Below are 15,723 nucleotides of genomic sequence, written 5' to 3'. Positions count from 1 at the left end.
TTGTTGGGGTAGATGGTGGTGGAAGGAGCCTTACCTTAAAGCAGACATACTTACCTCCTTATCCCCCAATTTGCTTGGTCTATTTTAAATGGTCCCAGCTCTTGACCTTTTTCTACTATCTGCTGAGTATATCATTATCCATGGAGGACAAAGAGGGGTTGCTTTCTTCTACGTCTGTATTTCACATCGGTAGGTGTAAAAAAACAACACCCTTCCCATCTTCTCCTTTCTCATACAGGGACCCATGTCATGGAAGGTTCTGGCCGGATGGTAGTGACTGCTGTGGGTGTCAACTCCCAGACTGGAATCATCTTTACCCTCTTGGGGGCCAGTGAGGGAGAAGAAGAGGGGAAGAAGAAGAAAGGTAAAGGGCATTCAGAATGAGATTATCTTCCCTCCCATCCCTATGGATAAACTAGGAAGCAAGGGAGCAGATCTGGATGAAAGAATCTGCTGGATGAAGACTGCAGGTATCCAAACCCCTTGCCGAGATAAAGATGTCAACCCTGCCTCTCCAGGGTGCTCTGATGAAATCCTGATCCTGGCTCTTGGCTCCCAAATCAGGTTGCATTTGAGCCTTGATTCCCGTGCCTATTGGTGGTTGTAAAGAGGTGAGTTATAAAGCCCACCCCAAATGAGGTAGCTAGGCACTCTGGCCCCAAATGCCCTCTGTGTAGTCCTCCAACCCCTGTCCCTTTCTTCCTCAAACACGAGGGATTAAATGAACCATGAGGGCTAAGAAACTGGCCAGCAGGTGAAACTGGATTCCTGCTGAAACCATGGGCTGTCAGTGGAAGAGAGACAGAGCTAGGAGAATGGGCAAACAGAGGTAACGTCTACTCTGAAGTTAGTTCTGTCCTTGCCATTCACTTGTTCCTGAGGGAAGAAGAAACAGGAGGTGAATGAGAGAAAGATAGTGAAACCAAGTCTACATCTTTTCGTAAGCACTGCTCCTTCCCTTGAAGGGCAGAAGGACTCTAATGCTTAGATGGAGGACCATCTTGGGCTGTTTAGTGGACGGTAGTTTATGAAAAGGAAATAAAACACACTCCCTCCAATACTATGCTGTTCGTTTCTGCAGCTACCTACAGATGAATAAGGAGGAAGCTTGCCTGGTGCTGGTGAATTGACATGGAGACACCATGCAGGATCCCTGCCATCAGTCAGAAACAGTTCAAACTTCTCATTTCCTAACACCTCATGCCATTTCTCCAAATGCTATGACTGAGGCCAGGAGCACCCTCCCAGTAGTAACCGTGCTCTAGGAGGAAGCCGCTCGGTGTAGGTGTGTGCACTCACCTGCGTGAGTGGTGTGCTCCATATCCCACGGTTTCATGAGAGCCCCTAAAGAGAAGGGATGTAAGCAGAGATTTGAGCTTCCTTCACATTCCCTTCCCTGCAACTCAAGCCCTTTCCTGTCGCCCTTTTGGGCTCTAAGCAGGACCAACAAATTGGATATCTGATCTCTTAATAGTCACTTTGGGTTTCCACCCCACTTTTTTCTTTCTTGTTCAAACAGGTAAAAAACAAGGAGTCCCTGAAAATCGCAACAAAGGTAACCTGTCCACCCACTCATTTACCATCTCTACCTGACTACACTCAAACCAGACCTTTCCAGGCCATCTGCCGTCTCCCTTTTCCTCGCCATAAATCTATTATCTGCTGCTGTGGCCCAGATATCTCATACTGAGGAAGGTGCAGAGATTTGAGGGTGGTCTCAAGGTCCCAGTCCCAATCCAATATGGGACAACAGCACCCCCTGCTGTTGGCTCAGGGAATCTCATGTCAAGGTTTCTCTTGGGGAGTGTGTAGGATTGATCTGCTTTTCCCAGGTTGTTGAATTCTTTGCCTCATTGCCCTCAGCCTGATTTAAACATCAACGGTCATTAGTTTCTGGGTTGGAAGACTTCAGGGTCCTATGATGGAGGGCGTTGGGTGGGCAGTCCCTGCACCCTCCTCTTGCCAGCTTCCTCATTGGTGTCCTCTTCTGGTCTGGAATCCTTCTCTGCTAGTCTCGGGGTGCTTAGAGAGAGGCTTTTCTCCATGCCTCCCTCCTCACCTCTTTCTTTGTTCTCTCCACAGTCTGTTTTCTTCCTCCTGATCTGATGTGTGTTTCTTTTTTGGTGACTGTGCTGACATCCGTCTCTGTCTTGTTTGTGAGTCTGAGAGCAGAGACAGTATCTCAGGAAGGGCACCCTAAGCAAAGGGGCCAAGTTCTGCAAGAGTGAAGTGAGAGGGTGGTGGGAGCCAGCGAGAATTATTCTCTTGAGACAGAGTCTAGAGATTTGTTTCCTCTGTCACCCACATCATAGTAGTCTTTAAAAATAAAGTCATCATATCGGAGAACCAGGGCTCCACAGAACTAATTCTTTAATTTCAGGTCTCTTTAACTCGTCTTTTTAATGCAAAGTGGATTTATATGCCTTTATCCCTGCTCTCTCTTATTCCAGGAGGTTCCCCACACCAGCTTCTTCCCTCTCCCCCAGAAAACTAATCCCAGGTCCCACTCTGGCCTTCCCTACCTTTGTCAGGCAGGGGAGCAAGGGGTTTCCTTCCCCTGTTCAACTGACATAAGAAGGAACTGGAGAGCACCCTTTGTGGGGTCTGTGTTTCTTCCCTGGCAGTCTATACGTAGAGATACATGAACTTTTGAACAGAGCAAACTAGGACCCTTATGCTCTGGAAACATCGGTCAGCCTTCCCTTTCAGTCCCTTTCTGCAATAAAGATTCACTATTGTAAGCACTGAGTCACAGAAAGGATGTTTGTTGGTCATAGCTCTTAGTAGCATGAGTGATCCTCTTGCTGGAATAAACCTGGCTTGGGACTTTGAGGTGGTGCCAGGAAGATGCCACTGCAGAGGAAATTCATACCCTAAAAGCACCCCTGTTTCATCTCCAGTTGTTAGAATATCATTCCACAGGCCGTAATAGAGGGTCAAAAGCAAGCACCCTGTCTGGCATGGGGTGAGGGTGGTCAGGACTCATGTCAGGGGTCCAGGGTGTATACAGGAAGAAGACAGGTTTTCTGATTTCCACCTGCCTGTTGCTCAGTGCTACTACCTAGCTTGTTCACCTGTCCTATTTGTGTGTACACCCTAGCAAAGACTCAGGATGGAGTGGCCCTGGAAATCCAGCCACTCAACAGCCAGGAGGGGATCGACAATGAAGAAAAGGAGAAAAAAGTGGCCAAGCTGCCTAAGAAGGAGAAGTCAGTGCTGCAGGGCAAGCTGACGCGGTTGGCTGTTCAGATTGGGAAAGCTGGTAAGTAGGGCAGAGCCTTCTGTCGCTGTGGTTTATTGACGTTGTTCCGGATCCTCGCTGTTTTGATTCTTCTCTCCACTCCACCCAGGTCTGTCAGAAGAAGCTAAAACTTCCGAGTGGCTAGCGTAGTGTAGGTAGCCGTGTCCCCTGCTTCTGCCACTCTTTGGCTACTCCGTAGGCTTTCAGAGACAAATGTTTCTCCCTGTGTAAGGCTTAAAGGCTCTTGGGTCTCTTTCATCCAAACAAATGGGAAGTAAAGAACTTGTATCAAAACATGGGAGATTTACATTAGCAAGAAGGGAGACTTTAATAACTGCTTACCTGTCGTGCGGGGCGGCCTGCGGGGTATCTGGTCCCGCCCCCCACATAAGAACGCAGGATATGGGTAGGGCAAAAAGGAACACCCACGGAGCCATAGGTACGGGAGTCATACCACTATAGTCTCAGTGGAGGCTGGAGTCACACGACCTGCAACCTGCTGTCTGCTTCTCTGCCTGCCAACCAACCGACTCTCTCTCGACTCACCAACCCGCACAGCCATGGCAGTTATATCACTGGCTAATTGGCTAACTGGTACCAGCTGAGGGTCAATTAGCTACAGCTGACGGCCATCTACTACCCGAGCCAGCACCTTTCCACGTGAGGCCGAGAGCCTAGAAATTGCTCTCTGGGACTCGGTCCCCACACTCCACCCCTACAGGGTCTCGCCTCACAATTTACGTGACAAGCATCTTCTGCGAGGGTCCCTGTGTCATATTAGCCTACAGGCACCTATGGACGAAAAGAAACAGCAGTCTTAGGAACCAACAATGGCAAATCCCTTCCATCTGGGAGGACACACGCTAGTTTTTTGTCCTGGGAAAGGAGGGTTGCTGCCACTGGCACCTTTCCTGGTTTGTGGTACCAGACCTTTATGGCAGTGCTTGGGGTCCCTTGCGTAGTTTCAACATGTAAAAGAACAGGGGACCCCATAATAGGCCAAAGTGAGAGCACATAGGTTCCCCGCAAAATCATCCTGGTATCGGGACCTCCGTATACTACAGTCACTTGCGGTGGCCACGCAGCCATCATCCCTGGCGTCACTTGCAAATCATGAGTTAAACCGGACCACCATGGGGTAATCAGGCCCAACCATCGACAATGGGGGCTTTTGACCTGCCAGGGCCAAGTCCATTGCTGTCGTTCCCCTGCTTTCAAGCATGTGGGTGCTGGCAGCAAAATGTTTCCATTTCTGCCATAGCCTGGCTTTAACAGAGTCTCACTGGTGGTAACTTGTAATTGAATGGGAGCGGCCGTTCGATGTAGCAGAGCTTCCACTGGTGCGGGCCCTCCCTTCCGTGGTCTCTCATTCAGGACTCTCAGGACATCCCATAAACGCGAGGCCCAGTCACGCATCGTGGGAGGGTGTTTTGACACCCGGAGACCTTGCTTCAAAAGGCCGTTATAGCGTTCAATCATGCCAGCTGCTTGTGGGTTATACGGAGCATGAAACAACCATTGCACGTCCATCCTGGCAGCCCAGCGCTGCACTTCTTGCCCCGTAAAATGGGTACCCCTGTCACTTTCAATGACTTGGGGGCGCCCATAGAGGGCGCACAGCCGTGTAAGAACGACCACTGTATGCCGCTGATCCGCAGCTGGACACGGCCAAGCAAACATCAATCCCGTAGCAGTGTCCACTGCTGTAAATGCGTATATCGCATTGCGGGCCTTAGGCAGGGGTCCAATGTAATCCACTTGCCAGCGAGTGAGGGGCATCCTCCCTCGCGTAATCTGCTGTGTCTCCCAGGGGAGCCTCCGCCTTTGGGGGTTGTCCTGGGCACAGACGGCACAGTCATAACAGGCATCTGCTATCTCCTGCCATTTCAAAGGCAGACCCCAGCATCTGCTCACCTGCCACATGGTTCGGCTTCCGGCGTGCTGCAATTTCCTATGCAGCCAATGGGCTACATCAGTGGCAGGAGCCCGTTCTAACTATCGGACCCGTGCTAGGGCATCTGCTTCATCATTACCTGGGGACACTAAGGGGGAGTGACCTGTGACATGCATTAGGGTCACCTCTTTTCTCTGCCCTAGGTCCCAAAGGTCCTGCCACATGGCTTGACCCCACAGTGGATGGTGTCCTACCAACCAGTTTTGGTGTTTCCACGTAGGGAGCCACAGCGTTAGGCCCCGGAACACCGCCCAGCTGTCAGTACAAATAACTAGGGGCCCGGGCTCGTGGCTGATTACCATCCACACAGCCCGTAGCTCAGCCCACTGGCTACTCTGGCCCACCCCAGTATCAAACCAAATGGTGTCTGTTTTGGGCTGCACACCAATAGCCGTCCAAACAGCTGCAGCCCCTCGGCTAGAACCATCAGTAAACCAGGCATCCTCAGGTACTGGGGACTGTCCTTCTTTATAGGGCGAGGGCTCCAAGTCCTCCCCTCTAGGCAGAGCACACGGCTCAGCCTGGGCTACAAGCTCCACAGGCCCCACCCAGGACCTGTTGTAGCTCTGTGCTCAAAGGGCTTGAACTAAGGGTGCTACGTTGCTCCAAGTAGGCACCCCACTTGGCGAGGGTGGTGGTCTGTGCCATCCCCGTTTTGGGTCCCTGGATTCACATACGGACCCACCCCTGGACGGGATAGGTTGTTCGAACCAACACCCGTGCCATTCCTGTGATGGCTTCTGTGGCCACTAGGGCTGCGTACATAGCAGCCAGCTGTTTCTCTATTAGAGAGTAGCGGACTTCCTCTCCTTTCCACAATTGCGACCAAACTCCCACTGGCAACCAGAGACGCTCCTGCCATTGCCAGAGGCCCCAACCGTACCCCTTTTGGGTTACGTCAACATCAAATTCAAATGGACGGCCAGGCTCTACCACTTGCAGAGCCTGTGCCTACTGCACTGCCCGTTTCATGGCATCAAAGTCTTGCTCTATAGCCTCTGTCCAATCCCGAGGCCCCCTTTTTTATCATGTTATACAAGGGCCTTGCCATTTGTGCTAAATGGGGTACAAACGCCCGCCAATATCCTAGCAGACCCAAATATGTCTGCAGTTGGGAGACCTTGGTCGGCCGAGGAAATGCTTGTATTTTGTCAGTAATTGCCTCGGGTATGACCTTTGTCTTACCCGACCACACAACACCCAAAAACTTGACGGATAAGCCAGGGCCTTGGACCTTTTCCTCATTCACCGCCCAGCCACGTGACTTCAGGTGACGGAAAAGAGACGGAGCTGCTTGCTCTAAATCTGAAAGAGACTCAGATGTTAATAAAATATCATTGACATAATGAAACAAGGCCACAGAGGACAGGAGATCCCACTGTGCCAAATCCTAGGCCACAAGCCCGTGGCAGATAGTGGGGCTGTGCAAGTATCCTTGCGGAAGGACTTGAAAAGTCCACTGCCGCCCATCCCAAGTAAAAGCAAACTGCTCTTGACACTCGGGTGCAATTAAATGGAGAAAAAAGCATTGGCCAAGTCAACTACATAGTGATACGTTCCCAGGTGGACAGTCAGACGACGATCCATCGAATTGTGTATTGAAGGCACTGCAGCGTGCAAGGGTGGTGTCACCTTATTTAACTCCCTATAGTCCACAGTCATTCGCCAGGTCCCATCTGGCTTCTTGACAGGCCATACTGGGGAGTTAAAGGGACTGTGCGTTGGCCTCACAATATGTGCCTTCTCCAATTCCAATATCGTACGACCAATCTCCTCCTGCCCTCCTGTCAGGCGGTACTGTCGCACTGTAACCACACGCCAGGGCTGTGTCAACACTTGAGGATGGTGGTGAGCACACCCGCGTGTCACTGCTTTCACCACCCGGATCCGGAGACAGAACTCTCCTACCGACGTCTGTAAGCTGAGTCCATGTAGCACGTCCACCCCTAGAATATACTCCGGAACGGGGGAGACATAAACCTTGTAGGTATGAGGGGGAAGCCTTCCTATACCCAGTGGTAAGGAAATGGTTTTCACAGTCACAGTCTTTTCCCCGTAGCCATCAAAGCAGATTGCTGGTCCAGGGAACAGTTCTGGGTTCCCATAAACAAGACTGCAGTCTGCGCCAGTGTCAACTAGGGCCAAAACCCTCTGCACATTAGAAGGGGACCAATGTATGGACAGTTCTACATGGGGCCTCCGGTCCCTGCTCGTCCCCTCTGACCTGGTACCTTGGCCCCACCCCTAATCAAGCTGAAAGGAGTCGGCCTCAAGCGGCCTCATGAAGTCCTGGGGGGACACGGGTCGCGCTTTCCCAGACTTCTCCTTTAGGCTTCTACGGAATTGCTGTTCCGGACGCAACTGTTTCCAAAGTTCCACCAAGAGTGCATTGGGTTGTCAGTCTATTTTCTCCCGATCAACCCCTGCTGCCACAAGATCACGCCACATCTGTGCGCGTGTTATTCTCTGAGGCCCGCGACCTCGCCCCTTTACTTTTGATTTGGGCTTCCAGGTCTCAACTGCTCGGACCTCCTGTCTTAACTTCCTTTGCCTCCGGCTTTCAACATCCCCTAGGGTGGCCATGACAATTGTAACTTCATGGATCTGTCGCCCAACATAGGACGTAAGAATGGCAACCAAGGATCCAAAAGCACTCGCAGGTGCAGTATCCAAAACCAGATCTCTCCTGCTGGCTGTAAAAAGCTCATCATCTGGCCCCTGCATATTAGGGTTGAAAATAGCATGTGTCATACCCATTTCACGGATGATCTGTGTAAGTTCCGTATATGACTGCCATTGACTCACAGTGTCCGGCAGCTTGCCAGCCTGTCCCCATACTGCGCGTACCGCAGCAGTGGGCCACTCCATTAGAGAATGGTTGCCCTGGTCGTGGGCCAACCTATGGCAGTTCTGCAACCTTTGTCACAGGGACGGATGCACTGTCACAAAGCCTAGCTTTTCCATCTCGCCTGGGGAGCAGAGAATGTTGTCTGCTCCCTCATCCCATAAACGTAATAGCCAAGCCGAGACTGGCTCTCCAGGGCTCTGTTTGTACCGCCTCCCCAGCTCCTGCAACTCAGTGGGAGTGTAAGGGGTGTAGGTTGTGAACTCAGTCACAGCTGGGTTGTCTGCAGCAACACCCCTGGGGCCCAAAGGTTGCTCACATTTTACTCTTTGCTTCAAGATTGGCGGGGCTTGGGGGTTGGGAGCTACACTGTCTCCACTCACTTCCTCAGCCTCTGCCTCAGAGTCTCCACTGTGGGGCCCCTCTTCGAACAGGCAGACCCGAGCTTCCAGCGCTTCCAAACAGGGCACCTGGGTCATTTCATGAAGCGCATTTTCCGTGTTGAGACTCAAGGCTATGAGGAACATCCAGCCCACGCAGCCGGCTGTAGCCTTCTCCTCCTCTGGCAACCGCTCAGCCAGAGCCTGCAGGGCCCTCTCCACGCTGGCTGGAGAGCCATCCATGTCCTCCCACCCCTCCTTGGTGGTCCAACTCCTGAGAGCAGTGGCCACCGGGCACCATACACTGTGTGGGGGCCACCTGTCCTCCTGCCCAGCGTCAGACGCCATTCCTACCTGGCCGAAATCTTGCTCGCCGCGCCACGCGTCCGATTGGGTGGAGGCCTCGGTGTAAGATGTCTGCAACTCTCGGAGCCTACAGCAGCAGCCCACCAAAAAGCTGGTAATGCCTGCTATGGCCAACAGGGTGGCATGCCAACCGGAGGCACGAGAGGACCACCAATTCACGGAGGGGTCAAGTCTCTCCCAGGCAGATTGCGCTCCCCGTCTCTGGCGCTGCTCCTCATGAGCTTCCCAAGACTGAGTTTTCACACACACAAACTGCTCCACCATCCTTCAGAGAGTTTTGGCCGGCACAATACCCTGCTCGCTCCGCCATTTGTCGTGCGGGGCGGCCTGCAGGGTCTCTGTTCCCGTTCCCCACATAAGAACGCAGCGTATGTCTAGGCCAAAAAGGAACATCCATGGAGCCATAGGTAGGGGAGTCATGCCACTATAGTCTCACTGGAGGCTGGAATCACACGACCTGCAACCTGCTGTCTGCTTCTCTGCCTGCCAACTGAACGACTCACTCTCGACTCACCAACTCGCGCAGCCGCGGCAGTTATATCAGTGGCTAATGGCTCACTGGTTACAGCTGACGGCCATCCAATCACAGTTGACGGCCATCTACTACCCGAGCCAGCACCTTTCCACGTGAGGCCGAGAGCCTGGAAACTGCTCTCTGGGACTGTGTTCCCACACCTGTCACATGTATGGGCTTGTAAATTCTGTAAGGGTAGAGAAGGCGAGCAGTTTGTTAGAGGTAGTTCCCTAGCAGAGTAGTAGCATCAGAGAGGGGACAGAGCCCCAGAGAGCAGTTTCCAGGCTCTCAGCCTCACATAGAGAGGTGCTGGCTCGGGTAGTAGATGGCTATCAGCTGTGACTAGTTGGCCATCAGCTGTTACCGGTTAGCCATTAGCCACTGATATAACTGCCGTGGCTAAGCTAGCAAGCACGGATTGCAGTTAGCATGGCGGATTGGATTGCAATTAGCAAGTGAGGTGGGTTGGCAGAGAAGCGGATGGCAGGCTGCAGATCGTGTGGCTCCTGCTTCCTGTGTCTCCAACCCAGCCACCAGCGAGAATATAGTGGTATGACTCCCGTATCTATGGCTCCATGGGTGTTCCTTTTTGGCCTCACCATGTCCTGTGTTCTTATGCGGGGAGCGGGAGCTGAGACCCTGCATGACAATCAGGCTAGGCAAAGAGCCATAAATTCAAAATAAGGACTGGAGGGAAAAGGAAGAGAGTGACCACAGAGGCTCTTTTCAGAGGAAAGGTCACTAAAGGCATTCTTGTGTACTGTGAGAGGAGGTGGCTTCTCCATCACTTGCTACTGCGTTCTCTCTCTTCTACTTCTTGTGGTGAGGAGGGGCAGGGGGGTTGGAGGAGGGAACAAAAGGAAGATTGCTCTTTTGTTGGACATACCCCTCCAGGTACCGTCTTATACCACTGCCTATTTACTTCTTGACCCCCAACCCCCTCCCCTCTGCCCCCTCCCCTCTGTTTACCACAATCGTAGTCTAGCCAGTACATCAATGTGTGTACAGTTTACCTGAGGCCTTCTTAAAGTGCAGTACCTGATTCGGGAGATCTAGGGCAGAGCCTGAAAGTCTGCATTTCTGAAAATCCCCAGGTGAGGCCATGCCACTGACCCACTAAGCACACACTGAGTAGCTAGAATCTGTGTTGTCCACTACCGTAGCCACTAACCATATTTAGCTGTTTCAGTTTAAATTAATTAAAATTAAACACAATTAAACATTTAGTTTCTCAGTTCACATTAGCCTGATTTCGATTGGTCAATAACTACATGTGGCTAGTGGCTACCACATTGGACAGTGTTAGTCTAGCCTATTCATTTGATTCTATTACCCAGCTAATCTGGACTACTGTGAAATCTCTAGAATATAAACTATATATGGATGAGATGAATTGCAAGTGTGGAATCAAGTTCTTGAAACTGGCACACACAGGTTTTAAACATTAAACACATTCCACCTAACTCCTCCTATTGTCCTCTTAATCCCTGCTTTGCTCTATAGGAAGGACAAGCTTCCTGATGGCTGGCCACTCATCTCTGTCATATTATTTTACATATTTTACATAAGTTAGGCCAGGACTAGGGTGAGGCAAATGGGGTGCCTTGTACCACCCTGAGAGTGATGGCCCCTTCAATTTTGTACCCTAGGCACCTTGCTTGCCTCACCTTAGCCCTGAGCCTGATGAAGCAAAGTGCAAAAGAATATGCTTTCATTGATATTCATTGATCACCTCTAGCCTTTCATGGATCCCTCTAAGTCATCAGACCCTCAGGAAAAGTGAAGACCCAAACCCGACTATGGTTTAAGGCAGAGCTTTTCCCAGATACTGTGCTACAGATATAGGTACCACTGTGCCCAGATACTGATTTCAGGGCAATTGGAGCCCCTAGGCCAGTTGTTTTCAGACCTTGAGCAGATTCTCCCATTTACCTCAGTGTGTAGGATGACCAACTGTCACAGTTTGCTCGGGACTGTCTTGGTTTTAGCACTGAAAGTCCCATGTGCTAGGAAACTGCTCAGTCTCAGGCAAACCAGGATGGTTGGTGCCCCACCAGTATGTCACACCAAAAACCTCTGTGCCTTAGTTTCCTCAGAAAAAAGTGATTATAATAGTAACTTACCTCATAGGGTTGTTAGGAGGATTAAATGAGTTAGTTTATGTGAAATGCTTGCCTGGCCCATAGTGTAAGCACTATATAAATATGTGCTATTATTTGTCACTTTTATCTATGCCACATCAGAACAAAGGTTGGGAGGCACTGTTCTAAGGATTGGTCTTATAGGTGATGTGCTAACACCATAGGGACATGGCTGTAAACCAGTTGTGGATTGCCCGGCATTCGCAGGTTACTGCAGAAGTCCACATTGATAAACTACTAGGAAAACAGTCAAATATGGTTACTACATTGTGAATCATAGGAAGAGGGTAGGTCTGAAATAGAATCATAGAATGCTATTTTGGAAACTAGACCAGCTGCCTTATGTAAGAATAAGAAAACAGACCCAGAGAGAGTCAAAGACTAGTCTAAATCCACGAATCAGGTTAGTGCAGTGCTGAGACTAGAACCTGTGTCTCTGGAAAGTGAAACCTGTCTTTTCCCCTACACCATCATGCACAAGCAACAAAGAATGGGTCGGGATTTTATGTAGTATGACTTCCTGGAAGCGGTTTTAAAAATTGGTAGCAAAGGCTACAACTTATGCTGATATGTCCCTGTCTGGGGCCTTAGGAATGCCCTCGAGCTGGAGTTCATGTGACTTGTTTCCTGTCAGGTCTGATCATGTCTGCTATCACCGTTCTCATCCTGATTCTGTACTTTGTGATTGACAACTTCGTGATAAAGCGCAGACCGTGGCTAGCTGAGTGCACCCCCATCTACATCCAGTACTTTGTCAAGTTCTTCATCATCGGCATCACTGTACTGGTGGTAGCTGTGCCCGAAGGGCTGCCACTGGCTGTCACCATTTCACTGGCCTACTCTGTGAAGGTGAGATTGGAATGATACTGCCTCTTCCTTTAGGACAGAGATGAAAGGGGAGAGTGCCACATAGCCTTTAATAAAAAGAGAGGCCATCTATCCCCTGTAAACTCTGGGTGGTACCTCAGAAGAGCACAAGTCCCTGGCACTGTGGAAGGACTGTCATGATCAGGTACATCAGTGTTTAAGTGACACAGTAGAATTTAAAGAGGATTCACAAGAATAGTATCCTGCGGGTGGCCGGTTGGCTCAGCTGGTTAGAGCACAGTGCTCGTAACACCAAGGTCACCGGTTCAATTACCACATGGGCCAGTGAGCTGCTCCCTCCACAACTAGATTGAAAAAACAATGGCTTGACTTGGAGCTGAGCTGTCGGTGGGCAGCCAGTTGGCTCAGCTGGTTAGAGTGCATTGCTCATAACGTCAAGGTCACCGGTTCGATTCCCACATGGGCCAGTGAGCTATACCCTCCACAACTAGATTGAAAATGATGACTTGACTTAGAGCTGATAGGTCCTGGAGAAACACACTGTTCCCCAATAAAAATTAAAAATAAAATAAAATAGTATCCTGCATCTTTGTGTGGGACAAGAGAATGAAATGTGGAGAGATGTAGGCTAGGAAATGGCTTTTGACCTATATTTGGGGGAGCTCAGTTGGTCCCCTCTCAAGTCTTCTCTCAAGTCTTTTCTCTTGTCCTCTGTAGAAAATGATGAAAGACAATAACCTAGTACGGCACCTAGATGCTTGTGAGACAATGGGCAATGCCACAGCCATTTGCTCTGACAAGACAGGCACGTTGACCATGAATCGCATGACTGTGGTACAAGCTTATATCGGAGACACCCGTTACCATCAGCTCCCAAGCCCTGATGCCCTCGTGCCCAAGGTCCTGGACCTTATTGTCAATGGCATTTCTATCAACAGTGCCTATACCTCCAAGATCCTGGTAAGCTCTTCCTTTGCCTGGACACTTAGAATGGGTGGTTGGAGGGAACATAAACTTTCCCTGAGACAGATCATTTTCTCTTGTTCATTCTGCCTGTATTGACATCCCACATCACATTTTCCACTCTTCAGTGAACATGTTTAGGTGAGACCAAGGAATAATAAATGGGAGTAGATTGGGGGTGGCAGGTAGGAATCTATGGCTGTGAAATGCCCTTCAATTGCCATGTAAAGGCAAAATCTCCAGGGAGACAGACCTCACGCTGATAGTAAAATTGGACTCATCAGGAGTAAGGTACTCATTTTCCAGAAACTCAGGGAGAGTGTTAGAATAAGACCCACACACCAGCACCAACAATAAGACCAGCAAAAAAAAAACAAACAGAAAACCCTAAGCCCTGGGTGTCTCAGGGACCACTCAGGATTGACCGCTGTCTGCCCTGGGAAAAAAAAAATGCCGACCCGCCCCCCACCTTGGGCTCTGCATAGATTTGCGAAAGTTTTCAGGGGAACTCTTTCTTTCCTGAGTTCTCTCCTTGGTTGAGGCATCTTATTCAATAGCGCCTTTTATCTTTTTCTCCCAGCCTCCGGAAAAGGAGGGAGGCCTGCCACGTCAGGTGGGCAACAAGACGGAGTGTGCACTGCTGGGCTTTGTCACGGACCTGAAGCAGGACTACCACGCGGTGCGCAGTGAGGTACCCGAGGAGAAGCTCTACAAGGTCTACACCTTCAATTCAGTGCGCAAGTCCATGAGCACAGTCATCGAGAAGCCCGGTGGCGGCTTCCGCATGTACAGCAAGGGCGCCTCCGAGATCATCTTGCGCAAGTGAGCATTCCTTCCCCGCCTTCTTCCCTTCCAGATCCTTCCTCGGGAAGGTCTAGGTGCCACGCCCCACGCTGAACCCACTGAATGATGCACGATCCTCCTTTAGGTGGTGACATGTAACTTAGTATCTGAGAATTTACTTAGGCCAAGCATTGTTTTTAAGTGATTTGGGGGGCTTATTTTATTTAATCTTCACAATTCAGTGAAATAGATATGATTCTCATTTCTTTTTTACAGATGAGAAAACAGAGGTACAGGGAAGTTAAGTAACTTACTCAAGGTGATACAGCTAATAGTGGCACAGCCAGAATTCAAATTTAGGCCATCCAAGCTTCCATTTCCTAATCTGAAAACGGATAGTAATACTTACCCATGTCATGGGGTTACTATAATTATATGATCCAATGTATGTAAAACAGCTTCATGTAGCAAGTACTAGAAATGTTAGTTTTATGTTCCCTTTTCCTTCTCAATTGTAATTACAAGGAAGTTGCATATCTTAATCAAAGTGGCTAGACTGAGCACAAGTCATTAACAATTGACCTACGTGGGTCAGTAACTGAATTAGCCCGTACCCCAACTTGGCTTTATCCACCTGCTGTCAATGAACACATTCTTGTTGAGCACATCCTATTCACTGAGCACTATTCTAGATACCGGGGACTAAAAAAGTCTCCTCTACCTTTGAGAAGTTCAAAAGAGGAGGTGATCACATGTGAATAGGAATAGATGACATGGGAGAATCACATGCTCTGCTTATCTAGACCTTAACCATCTCCAGGTCCCTTAGAAAAAGGGACCCAGCTGGGTAATGAATAGGGATTTCTGGCCATGGAACAGTGTCTTTAGAAGTAATGCAGAGTTGCCAGAATGTCTATAAAAGACTGTAGAGTCACACTGGTTGCGAAGGGGGATGCTGCTGTCTGACTGTTCCCCTCCCCAGGTGTAATCGAATCCTGGACAAGAAAGGGGAAGCAGTGCCATTCAAGAACAAGGACCGAGATGAGATGGTGCGCACTGTCATTGAGCCCATGGCCTGTGAGGGACTCCGGACTATCTGCTTAGCTTACCGAGATTTCAATGACGTGGAGCCCCCATGGGACAATGAGAATGAAATCCTCACTGAACTGACCTGTATTACAGTGGTGGGCATTGAGGACCCCGTGCGCCCAGAGGTGAGGCTTTCACTTGGAGAAGGGGCAAGAACACATGAATGGGAGTCTTCCAGTGGCCCCTGGCCCATGTGCAGGCCCAGTGTGACCTACTGGGAACCCACCAGGAGTCACGGGAATGAGGGTACTGGTTCTGTTTCTAGTTGTGACCCACACAAGTTACCTAACTGCTTCTCACTTAAAAGGATAGCTGTGTCTGTGCTCCTGGCTTCACAGAACTGCTGCAGAGTCCTGAACTGATAGAAGGTGGCGTTCCTATGGTTAATGCTGTGTGGGTGAGAAACATAGGTTTCACTGGGCTTATCATGTGGTTATTAAGAATAGTCAGGAGACTGACTTAACCGGGACACCAGCTTTATTTCTAGCCACTTTTCTTTCAATCAACACATTTTTGTTGAGCTCCCCTAGAATAGCTGAACACTATTCTTGACTATAGGGTATTGAAAGTTTCTGCTTCTAAGAAATTCAGACAGATGAGCTATCAATTGTCAAAGCCC

The 15,723-nt window shown here is 49.8% G+C and overlaps 1 protein-coding gene across 6 annotated transcripts in view; it reads left to right on the top strand.

Moving 5' to 3' along the window:
• The window catches only part of ATP2B4 (ATPase plasma membrane Ca2+ transporting 4), a 109,774-nt gene that overhangs the window by 57,194 nt on the left and 36,857 nt on the right, over positions 1-15,723 (top strand). For all 6 annotated transcript variants that reach the window (XM_033093485.1, XM_033093490.1, XM_033093488.1 and 3 more), the window contains exons 6-12: positions 239-364; positions 1,520-1,555; positions 3,101-3,262; positions 12,076-12,290; positions 12,987-13,229; positions 13,813-14,054; positions 14,998-15,229. In XM_033093485.1, the coding sequence (XP_032949376.1) occupies positions 239-364; positions 1,520-1,555; positions 3,101-3,262; positions 12,076-12,290; positions 12,987-13,229; positions 13,813-14,054; positions 14,998-15,229 (1,256 nt within the window). The remainder of the gene's footprint in view (positions 1-238; positions 365-1,519; positions 1,556-3,100; positions 3,263-12,075; positions 12,291-12,986; positions 13,230-13,812; positions 14,055-14,997; positions 15,230-15,723) is intronic.

This window comes from Rhinolophus ferrumequinum, chromosome 22, assembly GCF_004115265.2.
Source record: "Rhinolophus ferrumequinum isolate MPI-CBG mRhiFer1 chromosome 22, mRhiFer1_v1.p, whole genome shotgun sequence".
In the NCBI taxonomy this organism is placed as follows: Eukaryota; Metazoa; Chordata; class Mammalia; order Chiroptera; family Rhinolophidae; genus Rhinolophus; species Rhinolophus ferrumequinum.
Note: the sequence above shows the minus strand (reverse complement) of the source record. Positions and strands in the feature narration are given on the sequence as shown.